Source organism: Peromyscus maniculatus, chromosome 15 (genome assembly GCF_049852395.1).
Source record: "Peromyscus maniculatus bairdii isolate BWxNUB_F1_BW_parent chromosome 15, HU_Pman_BW_mat_3.1, whole genome shotgun sequence".
NCBI lineage: Eukaryota > Metazoa > Chordata > Mammalia > Rodentia > Cricetidae > Peromyscus > Peromyscus maniculatus.
Window position 1 is genome coordinate 6,005,501 of NC_134866.1, and position 20,361 is coordinate 6,025,861.

General features: G+C 46.9%; 1 protein-coding gene across 6 annotated transcripts in view; it reads left to right on the top strand.

The window, feature by feature from the left end:
* Mtrr (5-methyltetrahydrofolate-homocysteine methyltransferase reductase) overlaps window positions 1-11,726 on the top strand; it is a 21,916-nt gene extending 10,190 nt beyond the window's left edge. For all 6 annotated transcript variants that reach the window (XM_006993008.4, XM_076551670.1, XM_076551672.1 and 3 more), the window contains 10 exons: window positions 41-163; window positions 1,351-1,504; window positions 2,401-2,489; window positions 3,027-3,207; window positions 4,749-4,791; window positions 5,528-5,714; window positions 6,528-6,646; window positions 8,266-8,358; window positions 8,443-8,622; window positions 10,245-11,726. In XM_006993008.4, the coding sequence (XP_006993070.1) occupies window positions 41-163; window positions 1,351-1,504; window positions 2,401-2,489; window positions 3,027-3,207; window positions 4,749-4,791; window positions 5,528-5,714; window positions 6,528-6,646; window positions 8,266-8,358; window positions 8,443-8,622; window positions 10,245-10,389 (1,314 nt within the window). In that variant the 3' untranslated portion in view covers window positions 10,390-11,726. The remainder of the gene's footprint in view (window positions 1-40; window positions 164-1,350; window positions 1,505-2,400; window positions 2,490-3,026; window positions 3,208-4,748; window positions 4,792-5,527; window positions 5,715-6,527; window positions 6,647-8,265; window positions 8,359-8,442; window positions 8,623-10,244) is intronic.
* The last annotated feature ends 8,635 nt before the right edge of the window (window positions 11,727-20,361 follow it).

The window sequence follows — 20,361 nt, forward strand, 5'->3', positions numbered from 1 at the left end:
GGTTGCATTTTGTTATATTTCATTCCGTTTGTTTCTCAAGGAGGAAATCCCGGCTTCTGTGACTTCGGTGGATCCAGTTTTTCAAGTTCCAATTTCAAAAGCTGTTCAGCTGACTACAAATGATGCCATAAAGACCACGCTGCTGTTGGAATTGGACATTTCAGTAAGTTGTTGAGGCGTTTGTTCTCAGCATGGTCGAATCGTGAAGGTGTGTGGGCCCTTTGGGTGCTGGGTTACTACACCAGGAGGAGGTGTCTGGCAGGGCGCCTGGCGTTTTCTCCAGGTCTCCTTCCTTTCTACCTGAGAGAAGAGGTGAGGTGAGGTCAGACCGGTGCTGACAGTCAGAGCACAGCGCTGCTGCCCTGACCGTAACAGTGGCGTCCAGACACTTTGACCTGTGACAGGCCAGCAGAGGGAAGCCGGTCACTTAAGATCAGCCAGCGAGCGGAAATAAAGTTCAGGCTACATAGTGAGTCAAGGGCCAACTTCTCAGAGCAGTACTTCCGAGGCTTTGGAGACTCTGAAAACATTCGGGAACCTCCTCCAGAGAGGTGATACTAGAGAGCATTTGCCTGTGGTGTCAGGGAGCTGTATGTGGTCATTTGAACCCCATCTGTGGGTCCACCTGCATCCGCTTAATCTGAGGAATGCTGCAGTCATTAAGTCAGCCCTTTATCTTAAAGAACAATGTCCCGAGAAATAAAGTGGGCTGGTTTTCAGAAAATCGGAGCATTTCGGGTTGTCTGTGAAAGTTCCTGATAGAAAAGAAACGATGGCCATCAACCCTTCTGTTTTGTCTGTACTAATGAGAAAGTCCCTGTATCTATTAAATGCAGTGTGTGTGTGTGTGTGTGCCTTCCTCTGGGAAGGCTGGAAGGTAACGTTAGGAATTTTCCTGGAATACTCTCCCATCTCATTCACTGAAGCGGTGTCTCTCAGTCAAACCCAGAGCTCTCCAGTATGGCTGGTTGTGGGCTGTGGGGTGTGCATACCCTGTCTCCACCTTCCAAGGCTGGATTTACAGGTGGGCGCCTGCCCAACCATCGTTTATGTGGATCCTGGGAATCTGAACTTTGTTCTGCAAAGTCACTGGCTAGAGCTTTATGCCCACCTTGAGTGGCTTTGTTTGTTCTGTTTTTTAAGATGGTGCCGTACTCTGAAGACCAGGCTGGCCTCTGAATTCAGGAGCTCTGCCAGCCTCCGGCTCCCCAGTGGTGGGATCAAGGGTGCACACCAGCACACCAGCACACCAGCACACTGCCCCTTGGTCTTTCTAGAGTAACTCCCAGTGAAAGTGGGTTTGTTTGATGACTGGACTTACTCAGTTTCTTTCACCTTGGTCTTCTCTAGAAAATCGAGTTTTCCCATCAACCTGGAGATTCCTTCAATGTGATCTGTCCAAACAGCGATGCTGAGGTAGAAACCCTGCTTCAGAGGCTGCAGCTGGCTGATAAGCGGGCACACCGTGTCATCTTGAAAATTAAGACGGACACCAAGAAGAAAGGTAGGGTGGATTCTGGACATGGCCACACACACACACATGCACACACACACACACACACACACACACACACACACACACACACGCACACGCACACGCACACACACACCCCGATAACCACAAGCAAACTGGTGCTGTCGGGTCTTGATGCTCTTCTGATTTGTAGTGAGTAGTGCGGTAATGTACACTTGGGGGCGTAAAGGGAGCCTAGAGCCTTTATGTAAACTTCCCATTATGTTTACTTCTCACAGAAATCTTTTAGTATGTAAAAATAATGATTCTGTACATAAAATAAGCTGTTTTAGTACTTAAAATATTAATATTACTTGCATATAATCTTGAACTTATCGGTCCTACAGTTCCTGTTTTTCAAAAAGAGGTGTTTTTATTTTTGTGTCTGTAGTGTGTGTGTGTGTGTGTGTGTGTGTGTGTGTGTGTGTGTGTGTGTGTGTGTGTGTGTACCACATTGCGCTGGTGCCTGGTTGATGCCAGAAAGGGGTGCAGGATCCCCTGGAACTAGAGTTATAGGCATGTGGATGCTGGGAGCTGACTGAGGTCCTCTAGAACAGCTGGCATGCTTCGTAACTGAGCCCTCCCTCCAGCCGCTGAAGTGACTTTTATTGTAACGGAACATCGTCATCTATTCCATTTTGTTTAGATTATTTGATTTTATTTGGTACATTTTGAGTTTATCGTTCGTACACTGTTGTGAAGTGGCTGTTTTTCCCTGGCATATTTATTTCTGCCAGTTGCTGTGAGCATTACCGGAAGTCATCACACTTGGAGCACTGTAGTGTCTCAGCTAGCTGTCGATTTTGGTGACTGCAAAGCATGTTCTAAAACTGTGTTTGTGGGTTGTGTCTTTTCTCCGGCATGACTCTTCCTGCCTCATCTGCAAGGAGCTGCTGTGCCCCAGCATGTGCCCGAGGGCGCGTCTCTGCAGTTCATCCTCACCTGGTGTCTGGAAATACGAGCAGTCCCTAAAAAGGTACTTCTCCTTGTCTCCTGTGAGCCACTCAGAAACAAACAGACAGAGCTGTTGAAGACTTCTAGATAAGCCCCATACCCGCCCCGGGAGTATAAAAGATGCGGGGTTCTGATGTCGCGAACACGGGTCTCCTTCAGCCGCATCATGCAGCTTGGCGGCTGCTGGGTGGGACATGGTTGTCAGCGGCTGGTGATGTTTAGAGTTTTGATAGACTGAGCCTCTAGAGGTCAGGAGTGCATCAGGAGCTGTATTGAAAACGCACGCAGCTGATTTTTTTCTAGGCATTCTTTGACTAGCTACAGCCGTGCTGGACTTGAATTGTCTGAGCGGACAGACCGAGTGACATTGCTATTTTAAAGGTCATATTTTAAAACCTTGCAGTGTTTTTTCCTGCTAAGCTCGTCCTCTCTTCCACTTCTTAGATCGTTTAGTTATTTGTCCGTTTGTTTGAGGCCGGGTCTCACTGTGTAGCTGGCTGGCCTGGAACTCGGAGCTCACCCGACCCCAGAGTAGCTCATAGCCGGCCTCTCTCCTCAGGCGTTTCTGCGCGCCCTGGCCAACTGGAGCAGCAGTGCCGCCGAGAAGCGGAGACTGCAGGAGCTGTGCAGTAAACAGGGGGCGGCTGACTACAGCCGCTTCGTCCGCGACGCCGGCGTCTGCCTGCTGGACCTGCTCCTCGCCTTCCCGTCCTGCCACCCTCCTCTCAGCCTTCTGCTCGGTGAGTCCTCCTCTCCAAGCGCCAGCCCTTCGCACTGTCAGGTGAACCTCCTCACCGTAGAGGAGGCTGGATGTTCATGTCTCGCTGTGCATCATGTGCAGACACAGTATGGCCACATCTGGATGTCTGTGTGTGGGGGGGTGACTGCTTATGTGACATCTGGGCTCCCTCTGGAAGCCAGAGTCCCTCCCTCTTCCACACTTTCTGATTTTTTTTTTCATTTTTTTCCTTCTATTAATGTCACTGTCGTTTTCCCTGTTAATTTATCCAATAGTATTTTTTTACTTAGAATTTAGCATCTTTTCTAGTTTTTTTTTCCGTGATGTTATTTAGCTGAGTTTTATCTGACTGACTATTCAGAGGGAAAGGATGATTTTCATCACGGCTGATCAGTGTGTGGTGTCACTGAATGAAGCATGTGCTCTGTAGAATGCAGAAATACTTCCATCCAGTGCATTCAGAAGCAAGGTGTTCAAGAGAAAGAGGGTCTCTGTAGCACAGGCCGACACCCCCAGAGGCTGGCAGCTGGCTCACAAGGGGCTGGGACTGTTTCCTGGACCTATGGCTGTGCACCCTCCCTCCCTGGGGTCCTGTAGCCTGACTTGCTTGCCTGCCTTTGCTTCCTGTAGTGGCGCAGGGCATGTTAACGTGCACGTGTGTAGTCGTCCTGTTAAGCCATCAGAAGGCGTTTGCAGGCCTATGCAGGGAGTGGCCTGTCTAACTTTCTGACCCTCACTGGGGGAGGGTAGTCTCCCCCATTCTGACTAAGCCAGCTGTCAGGTGCTTTCTAGCTAGCAGTGTTATGGAGGTGGCAGAGGCTGGTACACGGCCAGAATACAGGTCAGAAGCCACAGAGAGAGAGAGTCATTGGGACCTAAAAATTGACACTTTCCAGTTTTTTAAAGAAAAATTAACACATCTAAAACATAAGATGAACTCTTTATTAAAATTTGTTTTCCTGCTTTATTAAGACTAAGCCATTTTAGAAGAATATTTAAAGTTTTGCCCAAATAAACTAAAAATAAAGTGTGTTATTCATAAAATTACAAATTTCGTAAGCAGATAATTCAAATATAGATCATTTATGTTGCTTTCCCACAAGTCCCTGCGCATCTTAAAGCCACTGGGCTTCTGAGAAAGTCTCTCACCAGATGCGAAGGTTTTTATTAATTATATAAACGCGAGAAGTAAAAGTACTTATGCTCCTAAACGTTTTCTAAAATAGCTGACTTTGATATTTGTGAGGCTTTAATTTTATTTCCCATCTGCAAACTCTGGGGCATGTTGCTCCAGATGATCTGTGAGCACGTGGAAGCGGTGAGTCTGTTGACCGCAGGCCGCTTACAGCTGTGACCAGCTGGGGGAAGGGATCCTATTTTAGAGTTGAGTGAGCGGTACATCACTGGGTCATTACTATACAATATTTTAAATGAGAACATGTCATTTTGGATATTCTAAGTGTGAGAGGTAAATACAGGCCTAGATTTTCTTTTGTTCCTGTTTCAGAGGGTCTGAGTCAGTTGCCTGTTTTTATTTTTTAGAGCACCTTCCCAAACTCCAGCCTCGACCATACTCATGTGCAAGGTATGACTGCTGACTGACGCCACAGAGTTCCCGAGTCCTGTGACTCTGAACCCCAGCTCTCGTGAGCAGGCCAGATGCTGCTCACTCGGCTGCTTTGTAGAGCACACTGCGAGGCACCCTGGGATCTGAAGAACCCAGGACTTCTGTGCCCTGGGAAGTCACAGCTTGGGCCTGACGATCCAGTGTGCCCCTGTGAAGCAGTAGGCTCAGGTCTCACCCCCTGGGCAGCTGCGGAGCTGGCATGGAGGTTCGGCTATGGAACACGGGTGGGCGAGTGCTGGCCTGGCCACCCCTGCCCAACGCCCCGCCCCTGCCACCGGGTGGGCTTGTGGGAGAGTTCCCCCTCCATTTCCCATAATACAACGTGGATGAGGTTAGTGAGCGTGTGTCCTGGCGATTCTGAACTCGGTGGGTTCTTCACTTTCCAGTCTGTCAGCTCTATAAACAATACCCAGTGCCTCGGCCCCTTGTCCTTACACGGCAGTCAGATCAATCAGGTCAATACCTTCCGAGTGGGGAGTCTGGCAGGAAGAGCCCTGGGGCATCTCACTTTCCACAGACCTTGCTGAAATGGTGAGGATGAGTGGCTAGAACCGGAGCCTTTCCTGAGAGCCCTCACTGTGGGGAGGCGAGGTTAGTTAGGGTGGCTCTTGTTAGAGCAGTGGCAAGGGGGCTCGAACAGTGACAGCTCCGTCCGTCCCCGCGGAATCCTCGGGACGTGCCTGTGTCTCTGCAGCTCGAGCCTACTCCATCCAGACAAGCTTCACTTCCTCTTTAACGTCGTAGAGTGTCCGTCTAACACCGCGGCGGCCACACTGCGGAAGGGGGTGTGCACAGGCTGGCTGGCCACACTGGTTGCTCCATTTCTTCAGCCAAACACAGAGGCTTCGCATACAGGCAGTCCTGATGGCCTGGCTCCTAAGGTACTGGGATCACGTAACCTCGGCTCTGCTAGAGCTCACCTCACCTGACTAGAACACTGGGCTCACATCTTAAACACGCAGGCATCTGTCTGTCTGCTGTTGCTCGTCGTGTTTGTAGAAAGAATGTGTTTTCTGTGACTGCTCTTGACTGGGGCGGGATGTGTGTGTGTGTGTGTGTGTGTGTGTGTGTGTGTGTGTGTGTGTGTGTGTGTGTGTGTATAGTGGTGTCGCCTCTTCCTGTGTCCCACCCGGGTAGTTGTATGACCTTACCGTGTCCGTCATTTAAAATGCTTGGCGACATTTATTCCTTGACTATTTCCTACATGTATGCGGTGTATCTGGATCATGTCCACTCCCCTCCCTTGACTCCAGCTCCCCCCAGGACACTCCCAGTCACATCTCCATCCCAGCTCATGTCCTCATTCATTCGTTTGTTCGTTCATTCGTTCATTTTAGCTTACTGAGTTCAGTTACTGCTGTCCATGTGCTCATGAGTGTGGAGCCGTCCACTGGGCACAGGGACATATCAGTATTCGCTTGTTCCTTGGGTCACGTTTTTAACTCACATGTAAAAAGAAGTATGCTAAGTAAAAACACTTTTGGTATGAGTAGAAAAGAAAGTGTTTGCAAAACAAACTTCCATCTTCCTGTGTAGAGAGGTGTCCATGGCCTTAGTGAGGTCGGACACTGCTGTGTAACTTAGTGAGGCTTCTCTGAGAGGAACTAACACTTGGCATCCTCACATCTGTTAGGTGCCCTCACGTGCTTGCCTAGGTTCTCGTCCCACTCACCAAAGCTGGTTCAATATTGCAGATATCCATCTCTCCTCGAGCGACACAGTCTTTCCACTTACCCGATGACCCTTCGGCCCCCGTCATAATGGTGGGTCCAGGCACTGGCGTGGCCCCCTTCATTGGCTTCCTCCAGCACAGGTGTGTGTTCACTGCGGCTGGTGGGATGTGCTCCTCGTCATCAGGGGTGGAACGTCACACATTGTGTTCTTCGGTCATTTTAGAGTACTGGGGTGTTGCTCATGAAACTTGTACTTTAAAAAGTTCTTACCTCATGGCAGTCAGGTGCTGGAGTGGTTCGTCACCATGGGAAGTGTTTGTCAGTCTCTGCTCCAGGTCTGGAGCCTCGCTTTGTCCTGAGCACTCCCTGTCGGCACTCTGCCCCTGCACTGTGGGTTACAGCACGTGCACATAGGGAGGACGTTAAGGCACGCCTCCATGCTCTGGCGGGCAGCTGTCCCTCTCCTGACCGTGTCAGGTGGTGTCTGTCACAGACACACTTGTACCGGGTGTCTGAAGCGAGCCCCAGGCACGGGAGCTCTGAGGAGAGGGCCTGGTGGGTATTCTAGAAGAGTGATGTGTACAGTCGGTGACTGTCGTCCCTCATTCTGCTCCAGCACTGCTCTCCAGGCCCCGACTCACCGCCCGGTGTAGCTTGATTTTTCCGCCTTGCCCACAGTCAGGACAAATCTCTGTCACCCGCTAGTCCCACAGCCGCTCAGACCCAACCAAGTAAACACAGAGACTTATATTGCTTACAAACTGCATGGCCGTGGCAGGCTTCCTGCTAACTGTCCTTATCTTGCTAACTGTGCTTTTATCTTAAATTAGTCCATTTCCATACATCTATACCTTGCCATGTGGCTGGTGGCTTACTGACGTCTTCACATGCTGCTGGTCATGGCGGCGGCTGCAGCGTCTCCTTCTGCCTTTCTGTCCTTTTATTTCTCCTCTCTGTTAGTCCCGCCTATCTTTCCTGCCTAGCCACGGCCGATCAGGTTTTATTTATTAACCAATCAGAGCAACTTGACATACAGACCATCCCCCAGCACAGCCAAGTGCAGACCATCTCAAACACCTGCACTCAGGCCCATGGTCCTAATCATCCTCTATACGGACCTGCTGGGTAACGCCACAAAGAACCCAAGAAGGGCTCCCACAGGACATACAGAACATCCCACAGCAGCCCGGGGGCAAGGTCAGACTGCGGTCAGCTCTCTCTGGAGACTGTTTCTCCCGGGACCCGACAAGGTCTGCCGTGGGGCTCCAGTCCTTCACCTGTCCACCGACTCCCCCGTCAGGGCTTATGCTGAGACAGCACAATGCTGAAGCAGTCACCACTTCATGGCCAGGAGCCAGAGGGAGGACATAGCAAGCACCCCATGACCTCCTTTGGGGGCCATCCCTGGCTAACCCTGGCTGCCTGATATGCTCTACCTCTAAACATTCTACCACGTACTTGGTCCTCTCTCAGAACCAAGCCTTTAGCATGTGGACTGCTGAGAGAAAGTCACTGTCTGAAAGAGGGCTGCTGTATAATCCGCACAGAACATCTGCTTAGTGTGAGCAAGAGCCGGGGATCAGTCCTTAGTGCTGTAGCATGAAAACCTGGATAATATCCAGACATAGCAAATGCTGATTTTTAGTGAGTCACATGGGACAATCTGAAGGTGGGTCTTACAGACCTGTTTGTGGTGGTATTTCCTGAGGAGATATGTGTTCCTCTGCTCATTCTCTCAACGTTACCTCTTTCGCCTCAGAGAGAAGCTCCAAGAACAACACCCAAATGGGAATTTTGGAGCAATGTGGCTGTTTTTTGGCTGCAGACATAAGGACAGAGACTATCTGTTCAGGTACGGAGTGTGTCTGTTGTAACATGTAGATTTTGTCGTCTTTAAACCACCACCGTTCCGTGACCGTGCTGTACTATGTTTCAGAGAGGAGCTCGGGCGTTTCGTCAAGATTGGGGTCTTGACTCACCTGAAGGTCTCCTTCTCCAGAGACGCCCCAGAAGAGGAGGAGGCCCCAGCAAAGTATGTGCAAGACAACCTCCAGCGTCACAGCCAGCAGGTGGCCAGGATCCTCCTTCAGGAGAAGGGCCACATTTACGTGTGTGGGTATGTGGCCAGACAGGGAAACACAGAGGCTGTGCTTGAGATGATTGAGGGTCCAGTAAGGAGTGTAGGGGTCATTAGGTTCTCATATACCTCATACATAAGCGCACAGTGAGTAATGGTAGCGTACACTGAATAGCCAGAATTTCTTTTCAGGGAAGCAATGGTGAGTATTTACTTTAATACATTTTAGCATCTGAAAATTCCTGTTAAAACCTTAATCACACCAGGTGGTGGTGGCGCACACCCAGTCACTCTTATATAACTAAGCTTTATGTATGTTCTGTGGCAGTATCTGTCACGGAAACTCAAAGGCACCATGTGGAAAATACAAATTGTAAAACCTGACTCGAAAACTTTCAGCTAGATAAAAGGAAATTTTGAAATAAGAAATTTTACTTTTCTCCTAAAACATTTACTGTCTTCAGTCAGCCAAGCTTTTCTCTTGCCTTTTAACTGTGAAGCCAGAGGTGAAACCCTGGCTGTGATTGAAGTTTTCAAGGGTATTTTTGGCTGTCTGGATGATTTCCTGACCCTGATAGTTTCTGGCTGTCCTCTGAAGAGCACTTCAGAACCCACACGCTGTGTTGGTTCATGTTTCCATTAGCTTTTGTTGACGTTCTTGATCTCCGTGGTTGCCTTTTGGTCACAGACTGAAGTGTTTGACCTCTGAGTAGCAGAAGCAGCTGAGTACACAGATGTGCCAGTGACTGGTGGTTGCGAACATGGAGATGTCCGGGTATCTCCCGACTCCTGCCGTAGCCCCTCCCAGTCCGAGTCTTAGCTTTCCTAGAGAGCACTGGTGACTTCAGAGATGAAGGTTCAGAGTCCCCTCACTAGTCAAATGGAGTGGGCAGGCGGCAGCCGAGGACACCGAGGAGGAGGAAGTGTCCAGAGCCAGTCAAGTGAGGTGGAGGAGAGAGGACCTGGAGATTGGCAGGGGTCAGGCCATGGGATCGATGCCCTGCAGTGGTTGAGGCAAAGATGAGGGATGAGAAAGATGACAGTCTGCCCCCCGGGGGCGAACCGCGACAGGCCAGGCTGTGTTCCAGACACCCCAGCGCTGTCTACAATCTTCATCCAGCTCTGGAGCACATGCTGAGTGCCTTACACTGTTCAGGCAGTGGGAGGTACAAGAAGTGAGGTCCGCTCCCTGACCTCAGCAGCCACTGTGGGAAAGCCCCGGAAGGTGCTTAACATGGAGTTAGCAAGGGACGGTGACATGGGGTGTGACACACGGGGGTGGTGCCCCCCCTGCCTTCAGGAGCCAAGACCTGTCCTCAGTGAGGGGTCTGTCACTTGTGTGCACCGAGCCTTGGGAGGATGAGAGCGTGCAGGTCTCTGCGTGCTGTCGGGAGAGGGAAGGGGCCAGGCAGGTGAGCCAGAGCCGAGCTTCCCTCCCAGGGCTGCTCTAGGGAGGGTGGTGAGCCGTGGGGCCATGTGGGCACCGTGGGTGAAGACGTGGCCTGGGGTGAGGGAAGCTGGCTGTCTGTGGAGAACGTTCTGAGAAATGAGGACACGGCAAAGATGGCAGGGTCGGAGGGAACTGGGTATGTGGCTCATGAATAAAGAGGATGTGTTAAAACAAATTCCTGTTTTGTAAAGCATGCTGTCTTGTTTTATAGAGATGCCAAGAACATGGCTAAAGATGTGAATGACGCCCTGGTGGAAATCATAAGCAGAGAGGCTGGCGTTGACAGACTAGAAGCCATGAAAACATTGGCAGCGTTTAAACAAGAGAAGCGCTATCTTCAGGATATTTGGTCATAAACTGGAAGGAGGACTTTTTTTTTCCCTCTTAAAATGCCAAAAGACAATTTTGCTGAAGCTGAGTTTAAAATTTTTCGAAAATTTCTTGGAAGAGGTCGTGTGGAGAACAATCACTGAGTCTGGAGCAATCTCACAGGAGGTCTCCCACTCCTCACCTGCGGCCCCGCCCACTCCTCACCTGCAGCCCCGCCCACTCCTCGTCTGCGGCCCGCCCACTCCTCGTCTGCGGCCCCGCCCACCAAGAGCCGAACTGTGTGGTGGTGTAGAGGCAGCTTGAATTTTGCATGCCCCACACACCACCCCCCACCCCAGAGGACAGGTAGTCAATGGCTCTCCTGTGCCTGTGCACATTATGGAAAACTTGTGGACATATTATCTTTCTGTGAAGTATACACAAAGAATATTCATAACAGTAATATTTAAATCATGTGTAAGCCATACTTTTTTGGATGTTTATGTAATTATTTGATGTGATTTATTATCAAAATTATATTTCTGATAAAATATTTTAATTTTGAGGTAATCCTTATAAAGGTTTTTATGCTACTAGAAATATACTTGAAATCATCCTCTGCCTTTTTCATCCTCACGTTTTGTAATGTCACAATTCTGTAGCGCAGGGGCATTTACATCCCCTCACAGGAGATACCACGTGCACATTCCAGTCTTGTTACACTGTTCTTCTCATGGACGCCTTTCATCTCTGCTCCTCACTAATAGAGACGGTTTTTCCAATACTGATTTATTTCTGTGTACCACTCGGTTATGTCAAGCCTTAAAATACTATAGTTAGATTTCTGATTCCAAAATTCTACGAAAGTTATGAAAGTAAAGTGTATGAAAGGCTTCTGCATTAGTTATGCATGTTGTTGCTGAGACAAAGCAACTTCAGGAGGGGGCGTTGAAGCTCAGGGTTCCCCTGTGCAGTCCACGATGGTCGGGAGGTCATGGTGGCAGCGGTCACGTCACGTCCACAGTCAAGGAGAAGAAGACTGCCTGTGCCCAGCTAGCTTCCTCCTTTTCATACACTAGAGCCCCACCCATGGCGTGGGTCTGCCAACATTGAGTGTGGGTCTTCCCACCTCAGCCCAGGCTTGCCCAGAGACGTGTCTCCGACATTGAGTGTGGGTCTTCCCACCTCAGCCCAGGCTTGCCCAGAGACGTGTCCCCGAGGTGATTCTAGACCTGTCAACTGATTATAACTGCGGCAGGTCTAATCAAACTTCCTCCGTCTGGTGTATTGTCTTGTTTAATTGTTCAGCATTTAAAACAAATCCTTACCTGTGAAGTGCTCCTCGGTCATGAGAATTAAAGATCTGGAAAAGGTAGTACGATAATCTCCACCTTGGTGAGGATTTGTGCCTTTTTTCTCTGCTTCATCTTCCATGGTGTGTTTTCACTGTTGCGTATTTTATGTGCAGTAAACAAAATAGGGATTGGGAAACACACCACCAAATCCTGTCACGTACCCTGTGACATGTGGGGGTTGTATGCGTCAGCCACAGGAGACTGAGGCCAAACAGGAAGGCAGAAAGAACAGCGCCCCTCGGTGTAGGTGAGGTGCCCTCCTGCCCCTCTGCTGTACAGGGCATGACCGCAAACTGACAGATCCAAAAGGCAAAACTGCCAAACAGTTCACTGTAGTTCTGTTGAAAACAGTCAAATCTAGGTCTCTGCATAGGACATGCAGGTTCCTTCTGTTCCTGTGAGGTGTTAGATCTGGGTTTTCCCTGTTACCAGATGCTCCCCACAGCCTTATTGGCTGGTGATAATGAAATGCAACCACACAGATTTGTATTAAAACCGTGAACAATGAGGGATAAGCTTCCAGCAACCGGCTGTGTGAACTCAATGGAATCCCAGCACTCGCTCTAGATGACCCACCTTGTAAGAAGTGTGTTCCAGGCCGGGCGGTGGTGGCGCACGCCTTTAATCCCAGCACTCGGGAGGCAGAGGCAGGCGGATCTCCGTGAGTTCGAGGCCAGCCTGGTCTCCAAAGTGAGTTCCAGGAAAGGTGCAAAGCTACACAGAGAAACCCTGTCTCGAAAAAACCAAAAAAAAAAAAAAAAAAAAAAAAAAAAGAAGTGTGTTCCAGTGTGAGCCCCTTCTGAAGTTGGGATTGGGCTTCCTGTATGAGTGGTCCTCTGGGCCAGAGGGCTGACAGTGCCATTTTAGAGGTCAGCCTTCAGCACATCCCCAAGCCTCACTGGATAGATAGTCTTAGACCTCTAGGTAAGGGTGAGGCATGTTGTAAACACTTCAATGCAGTTTCCACTTTTTAGATATCACTGGTGTTAGTGAGGGATCTTTTCTAACCCATTAACCCCACATGGATGGAAAGAGCTTAAACTGGTCATGCTCCAGTCTCAGGCTCCCTGGTCATGGGATTACAGGTGTGTGTCACCAAATCTGCCCTGGTATCAGTATTTGTATAAAATGTAATTGTAATAAGCAATTCAAGTGACACATTGTTCACCAGACTTACCAGCTTGCTGTTCAGAGTCCTAACACATAGTTTAAAACTGCAAAAAGGCTACCTCATGCTAACCAAAAGAAATCAGATTTCTGTGAGATAAAGGGCAACTCAAAGCAGAAATCCTACTGGAGATATTTTCTCAGGAACTTAAGAGTCAGTGAGAGAACATGGCTTCTTAATATGAATGCAGTTAATCAAGTTTCACAATAGTTAAAGCAAATTTTCACTATTAAAAATGCAAAATGTCACTACATATCCTGCAAATGCATTAAAATCATTAGAAAAACAACATTCTTATGGTCAACACTTTAAATTTTAGATAAATCAGAAATATTCCCTAAAAAAATGCAACTCACCAAAACAAAAGTAAAAAATATAGAAAGTAATTAGCTTTCTGTTTCTGTAACAAGCACCTGTGAAAATCAGCCTGTAAGACAGCCCGTGAGGAACTGGGCCGGTTATTTTAAGCCTGTGGGGACTCAGCACATTGGGACAGAAAGGAGAAGATGAGAGTCCCACAGTCACCTTGGGGGGCATTCCTCAGCAATCTGAAGACCTCCCATGTAGCTCATGGATTAAAAGGTCTGTCACCTCCCCAAAACTTTTAACATACAATCATTTGTGGGACATCACAACATACAAGTTACAGCACTTGGGTTCCTGTGTCTACCTAAGAAGGAAATTTCTGATTAAAAACCTAACAAAACTCCAGAATACCTGGCTTTAGTGCTGATCTTACATACTTTGAAAAGAAGAGCGGTGGCTGGAGAGAAGACCCAGGGCATCCTCAAGAGGAACTTGCTCTTGCAGAGGACCCAAGTTTGGTTCCCATGACCCATGTCAGGCTGCTTACAGCCACCTGCAACTCCAAGGGAGCCATGGAATTTAAAGACTGGCCCTGGCAAACTCTGTTCTCTGAAACAACATTCTCAAATACATTGAATGAAGACACTGGGATTTGTACATGAAATAGTATGTATGTTCAATAGCTTGATTTGGACATTGTTCAATATATACATTTAACTTGCAGAGGTAAAGATAAAATGTAAGAAGATTCATATGACTTCATATTTTTTGGAATGCAAGGCTGACTTAACACATGTACACGTGCACACATACATACAGCACACATGCATGCACACATGCACATACACAAACCAGTGTAACGTGTTTACAAGGAGGGGACATGGTTCTCTTAGTCAAGTGACTGAGGATATACCTTGCCTCTGCATGCCCTGGGGTCTCTGCCACAGCCATCCCAATGCTAGTCTAGCAAGAAGGCAACCATAAGAAAACACATAAAGGGATAGAATTGTGTTTCCATAAAATGTTTCTTACCAAGAGCCTTATTTTGCAGGACCCTTCAAATAGATACAGAACATTTTTAAATAAAATTCATTATCTATTCTAAACTGAAATCATCAGTAAATTAGGAACTGCCTTAGTCTGGCTTAGGATCCACCTGTCTCTAAGATGTGAAAAAAAAAAAAAATATCTCCCATCCTGGCTTCCCTTATTGAAGCAAGAATCTTGACGAGAGGAATATGTCAAAAAAAAGGAAGAAAAAATACTCTCAAATAGAAAGTATAATGGTCATTCATGCTATCATTTATATAATTGTCTATTGTTTTTAAAAGTCTGTTACAAACTACTCTTCTCAATCAGTAAATTTGGAACGAATGTATAGGGTCAGTACATAAAACTTTTGGTCCTCTGTAGCTTTGAGATGAGAACTGGCCTTCAGAAGGACCGGGACATGGCTCCATGGTCAGGATTTTCAGCCTGTGCCCAACTTCTAGAAGGAAAAAGGCTGGAGACCCTAGTCATCAGCCACCAGTCATCAGTCAAGCCCACATAATGAAAGCCAGGTTTTGAGGAGCTTTCTGGGTTGGTGGCATACCTTAGTGGTGGACAGTAATGTAGCCAGAGAAAACCTGGAATGGCTGAGCTGGTCCTCCCCATCTTACCCCCCAACTCATGCAGCTCTTTCTGTAGTCTGTGCCTGAGCTGTATCTTTCTAGAAGGCCATCTGTGGTTACGGGCTTTCCTGCATCCTGTGAACTGTTCTGACAAAATTCGGGCATGAAGAGAGACTGTGGGCACCACTCATTTGTAACATGGCTCAGACATGCATATGGCAGCCGGAGACTTGCAGTTGGTGTATTAAGTAGAGAGGGTCTGTTGGTCCAAGCCGGGAGCCTGTGGTTTCCACATTTTTGCTGGTCAGAGTCAACCTGTAATTGAATTTTAGGGCATTGTTTTGGTGTCTGGAGAACTGATAATTACTGAGGAAAAAAACTTTCACATTTAGTGCCAGGTGGGTTACAAATAAGCATGACTTACTTATCAATCCTTAATTAAGGGACTCACAACCAAATGGAGAGTTGCATTTTTGCACACCCACTTGTGACTATAAATTTGTAAGTTGCAACGTAAAGAACCTTAAATAAGACTTCAACCTGGACTTTCTGACTGAACTTCAGAGCCTTTCTTTTATCTGTCACTGTCTCCAGGTACATTAGCTGGGGACTTCCTGACCTCAGCGTCCCCTCCCCTGTTCAGCTGGGCCTTCTAAGAGGTGCTTAATACCTTACCTAATGTAGAACCCTGGTTCTTCATTCCAGGAATGTGTTTCACTAAAAATATGACTTAGCTTTAATAAAATTTTCCAAAATTGCTCTCACCATATGGATTGCCCTTCCTTTTAATCTTGAATCACTTCAATGGACAAAGTGAAATACTGAGGATGTCCGTGTCAATAAATTTAGGCTTTAAACTCCATAATCACAGCGGTTCTTTACACTGTTAAATTATCCTCTTGGATTTGCAGTTTGGCCGTGAGTGAGTTCTTTACCTATCAATCAATTATCTACCTGCCTATCATCTATCCGTTATCTATTTCCCTACCTATTTATCAATCTATCTATTATCAATTTTCCCTACTTATTATCAATCTATCATCTACTTACCTACCTATTATCTATCAATATCTCTATCTTTCTACCACCCATCTATTTAAGGGTTTTGTCTGTTCCCACTTACATAGACTTGACTTTGCTTTCTCCCCTTTCTCCCCCCTCTTCTCCTCTCCTTCGTTTTGGGGTTCGGATCATAACCTGTGCCATTCTGCTCCAGGACGTAGTTAAAAAGCACTGTGGTGAGAATGAAAGTAAAGAGGGTTTGAAGTCGGGAACTGCAGCTCCTTGGAGAGCAGAGGACATAGAAGCTGGAACCATGGCGAGTGTGCCCAGCTATGTGCTCAAGACCCGCTTATCATAGCCAGCTCCCACCCATGGACGAGCTGCTTAACCTTGTGTCCCAGGCTGTTAAACGGTGGATGTATCTACCTCGTGGGTAGTATGCAAATCAAATGAGTTAACTTGTAAAAAAAAAAAATCTCTTAGGATAATCCCTGGCAAATCACACACATAAACCACCATTCCTATTTATTAGAACTTCATACTGATAGACCCCAGACCCAGGGTACTGCCTTCTCAGGTGGGCGCACTAAGAACCCAGACTCTGGTCCAGTTGATGCAAACAGCACGAGGTTTTTGTTGAAGCGACTGTACAGTCGGGCTACTCTTGTTCTGAGAGCAAGAGTCACGCCTACTGCAGCCACATGGGTACTTTTAAAGGAAAAAAAAAGAACCCACAAACGCCATACGATTACAATTCCCATACAATTTCGTTCTGATTGATTTATGTCTAGAGGCTAATTTCACAAGATCATGGCCTGATCACAGGGTGGGTACAATCACATCCGCGTGTACATTCTTCCTGAAACCTCAAGGGGGGTATCAGGGCGGGAGTGAAGGTTACACAAAGGTTACAGTGGTCTTTCCTGGAACACCTGCAACTATCCCAGTCACAGTTGAGCACATCTCTTAACAGAAATCTCTTTACATTGTTACATTGTGGCAGGGGTGGTTGAGTAATGGCTGAGTCAGTTTGCCCTTGGAACTAGCTTTTTAGTTCCTCATTCTCCTGAAGCTTGGGGGGTATAAGCCTGAAGGGTTAGGGTCTTTCACATACATAGGTTTTGTTTCATGCATATTATATATTTTCTTTCTTCTATAAATCACAGCTAAGATATAAAATAGGATCACTTGGGGCCCTGTCTTGTTATTTTTATTTTGCTTCTCCAGTATTAATGGTAAATACTTTAAAGGTTCAAATATAAAATGAACATTCATGAAACTGATTTTAAGCATGTTTAATCAAAACCAGAACAGATAAATTAAATATGGCGGCATAATGAATACCCTGCCATATGCCTTGACAGCCTTGTAGACCCTAGTGCCGAGGTCTTGTCCATTCTGCTTTCTCTCCCATCTTTTAAGTCACAGTCAGCCTCACTCAGGAGGTATGCTTTGCCTCATATGGACATCAGAGTGAGTGATCCTCAACAAAGTTGAAAAGGGAGATACTTTAAACATATTTGTAGTATGCAGATGACTGGGCGAGCCTCCTGTGTTTGGAAAGGGGTATCAATTCATAGCTAATAGAAGCACTGTTACTTATATGGCCATAAATCAGCTCTCTTCTGCTGTATGTTTCATTTAATGCTAGCATTCTTCTTCTTAAATGTGGTTGGTTGACATTGCATGGAAATCCAAAGTCTGCTTTTGACACCTATTAAATTTTCATGACGAGTGGGTTTAATAAGTTTTTGTAAGTTAGGGCCATTTCCATCTTAAAGTGTGTGAGAATGTTAAGCTAGAGTTGGCTGAAGTAATTGGATGCATCTTACTGGGTCTAACACTGTCTCTTTCGGCATTTATTTATTACATTGTGGTTCCAGGATGTATGCCCCCACTAGTCTCAGCAACATCAAAGGCAGAGAAGAGGAAGTTCAGCTCAGAGCAGGAGGTTCCCACGGGCTGCCCACCTTCTCTTCCTTCCTCCAAAGAACACGAGAGTGTTGCTGGATTCCTGTGTGTCTAGCACAGTGTCAGGAACTTTTAAGGGTCCACTGAAACTCTGAGATACCAGTTGTCACTCATATTGTGACTTACAAAGTCTGACCATCTTCTCCAAGACTTTGGAGGCAACAGGATCAACCAGCCTCAGTGCTGGACTGTTGGGCTCCAAGTTTTTTTTATGGAAAAAAAAAGATGTTTGTTACAAGATTTCCACTCACAAACATCGTATGTAAGTGTGCTAATTTGTGCACAATCGGTGAAGTGGACCTGGCTGACTAGTCTTGCCTTTTTTTCCTTCTGGGAAGGTTGACACCTTCTTCATCAAGAAGGTTGGAATCTTAAAACCAGACTTACAAGTTCACCATACACGCCTGTGGAATTTAAAACCTGAATGTCCTGGAATCAATGGATTGTGTAATGGATTGTGTAAGGGTCTTCACCATATTGTCCCCCAATACCTATAAAAATGGTATTGGTCTCCATTTTCGTACATTTTCTGTAGTGTGGCTCCCTCACGGGTACCTGCCTCAGGGTCCTTGACTCACCAGCACTTAATTCAGCATGTGTCTCAGCTTTAATCCACTTTCCAAAGGTTACCATGGAAAAGAATACGTTATAAGGGGGACAAACTCATGTTTCTTCTTTTGGGGTATTTGACCGCACGGTGAAACCCGAGATTGCATTATTTAAATAAAATCAACCGTAGGTCGAGAGGTGTTGACTGGAAGTAACCATAGAGAGTGAGGGGAAGAGGGGAAGCTGGGAGGTCAGGAAGAGGGAGAGGAGAGAGAGAGAGAGAGAGAGAGAGAGAGAGAGAGAGAGAGAGAGAGAGAGAGAGAGAGAGAGAGTTGGAAGAGTTTTGTTTCAGAATGGCGAAGTTGAGAATCCTCTTTCTAAGACAAGCACAGCCGAGGAGGAAGGTCAGCCTGCTGCTTTCTCTACTTCTCTGAGCTAGAAGGCTTTCATCCCAGCGTTGGGCTCCAGAGTCTTTTTTTTTTTTTTTTAATAAAAAGAGACTTAGACATTTGCCTCCCTACCTGGGGCCAACTGAGGTGGCCGTGGCAAGAGACTAACTGCAAGGCGCCAAGAGCTGCAGAGACACAGTCAGCAGCTGAGGCCATGATAAGATCAGGCGCAGCCACTGTGCCACAGATAAAAAACCGACGGTTTCTATTTTTCCAGGTGGATGGCTTTACCAAAGGCCTTGGCTCCACTGTGGATAAGAACACTTAAACCCTGCCTTTATTTGGAGCATATCTATATGTTATTAAGAACTTTTTGTTTCTGTATTTTCAAGGGGAAATAAAAAGAGTAGGTTTTCTTTTTATTGAGTGTTTTCTCAAGGCGATATGAGACCTTCTATCTCATGACCTACTGCAGCTGAGGGATGCTGCCACATGCATACATCTTGTGCAATTATATACTTGTGCCTTTTTTAAAAAGTAGCTACATATAAATAGCTTTGTAGCAGCTTTTCACTCTCCCTTACTTTCTCCTTGACCTACACTTATAGTCAAAAGATTGACTAAGGAGGGATTCACATGGAGCTAGACTAGAAGATAACAGAGTTGATAACAAGTTTCCAGGTTTAAGGATGGAGTCTAGAGTTGATTGACAGGATTTAAGGGTGGAGTCTAGAGTTGAGTGACAGGGTTTAAGGGTAGAGTCCTTCAGAGTTACATTGGAAAGCTTTTATAATTGTAACCCCAATTGAGCGCATGTGCCACAATTCTATGGAACAATGAGGCACAGTATTAATGCAAAAGGTAAGAGGACGATGAGTAGGAGATACCTCACGACCTTCCCTGTCCCCCACAACAGCAGGTCCACAGTGTGCTTGCAGGCCAAACGCAGCATGACAGCTGAGACACTCAGAGGCACCGCGTTCCAGCCTGCTGTCTGTTGCTGTGGTAAAACCATGACCAAAAGCAACTTGTGGAGGAAAGGGTTTATTTCCAATTACAGATTGCCAAGGCAGAAACTCAAGGTAGAAGCTTGAACCAGGGACCCTGAAGAAACCCTGCTGCCTGGACAGCCCCCAGGCTTGGTGTGAGAGAATCAGCAGAAGAGGCTGGATTCACAACTAGGATGTCACGGCTGGAGAACGCATTCCAGGAGTGTTCTTACAGAGCCCTCACAAGCAGGTCAGCCTACGGGAGTCAGTGAGTTTCTAGAATAATCAAAGAGTATCCATGAAGAATTCTAGAGTCACCGGGCAGTGGTGGCGCACTCCTTTAATCCCAGCACTTGGGAGGCAGAGGCAAGAGGATCTCTGTGAGTTCGAGGCCAGCCTGGGCTACAGAGTGAGTTCCAGGAAAGGCACAAAACTACACAGAGAAACCCTGTCTCGAAAAAACAAAAACAAACAAACAAAAAAAGAATTCTAGAGTCCATCGGCCTTTTTTTTTTTAATTAAAGAATTTGGTTTAGAAAGTTGGGTGGTAACAGGCTGCCGAGGACAATTTCAAGAGCCATGCCATATCGCCTGCCTGAGTTAAGTTTCCGTTGTCCAGTATTGAGCCACTAACCAGAAACTTTTGACATGCCTGGACAAGTCCTGAGTTATTAGAA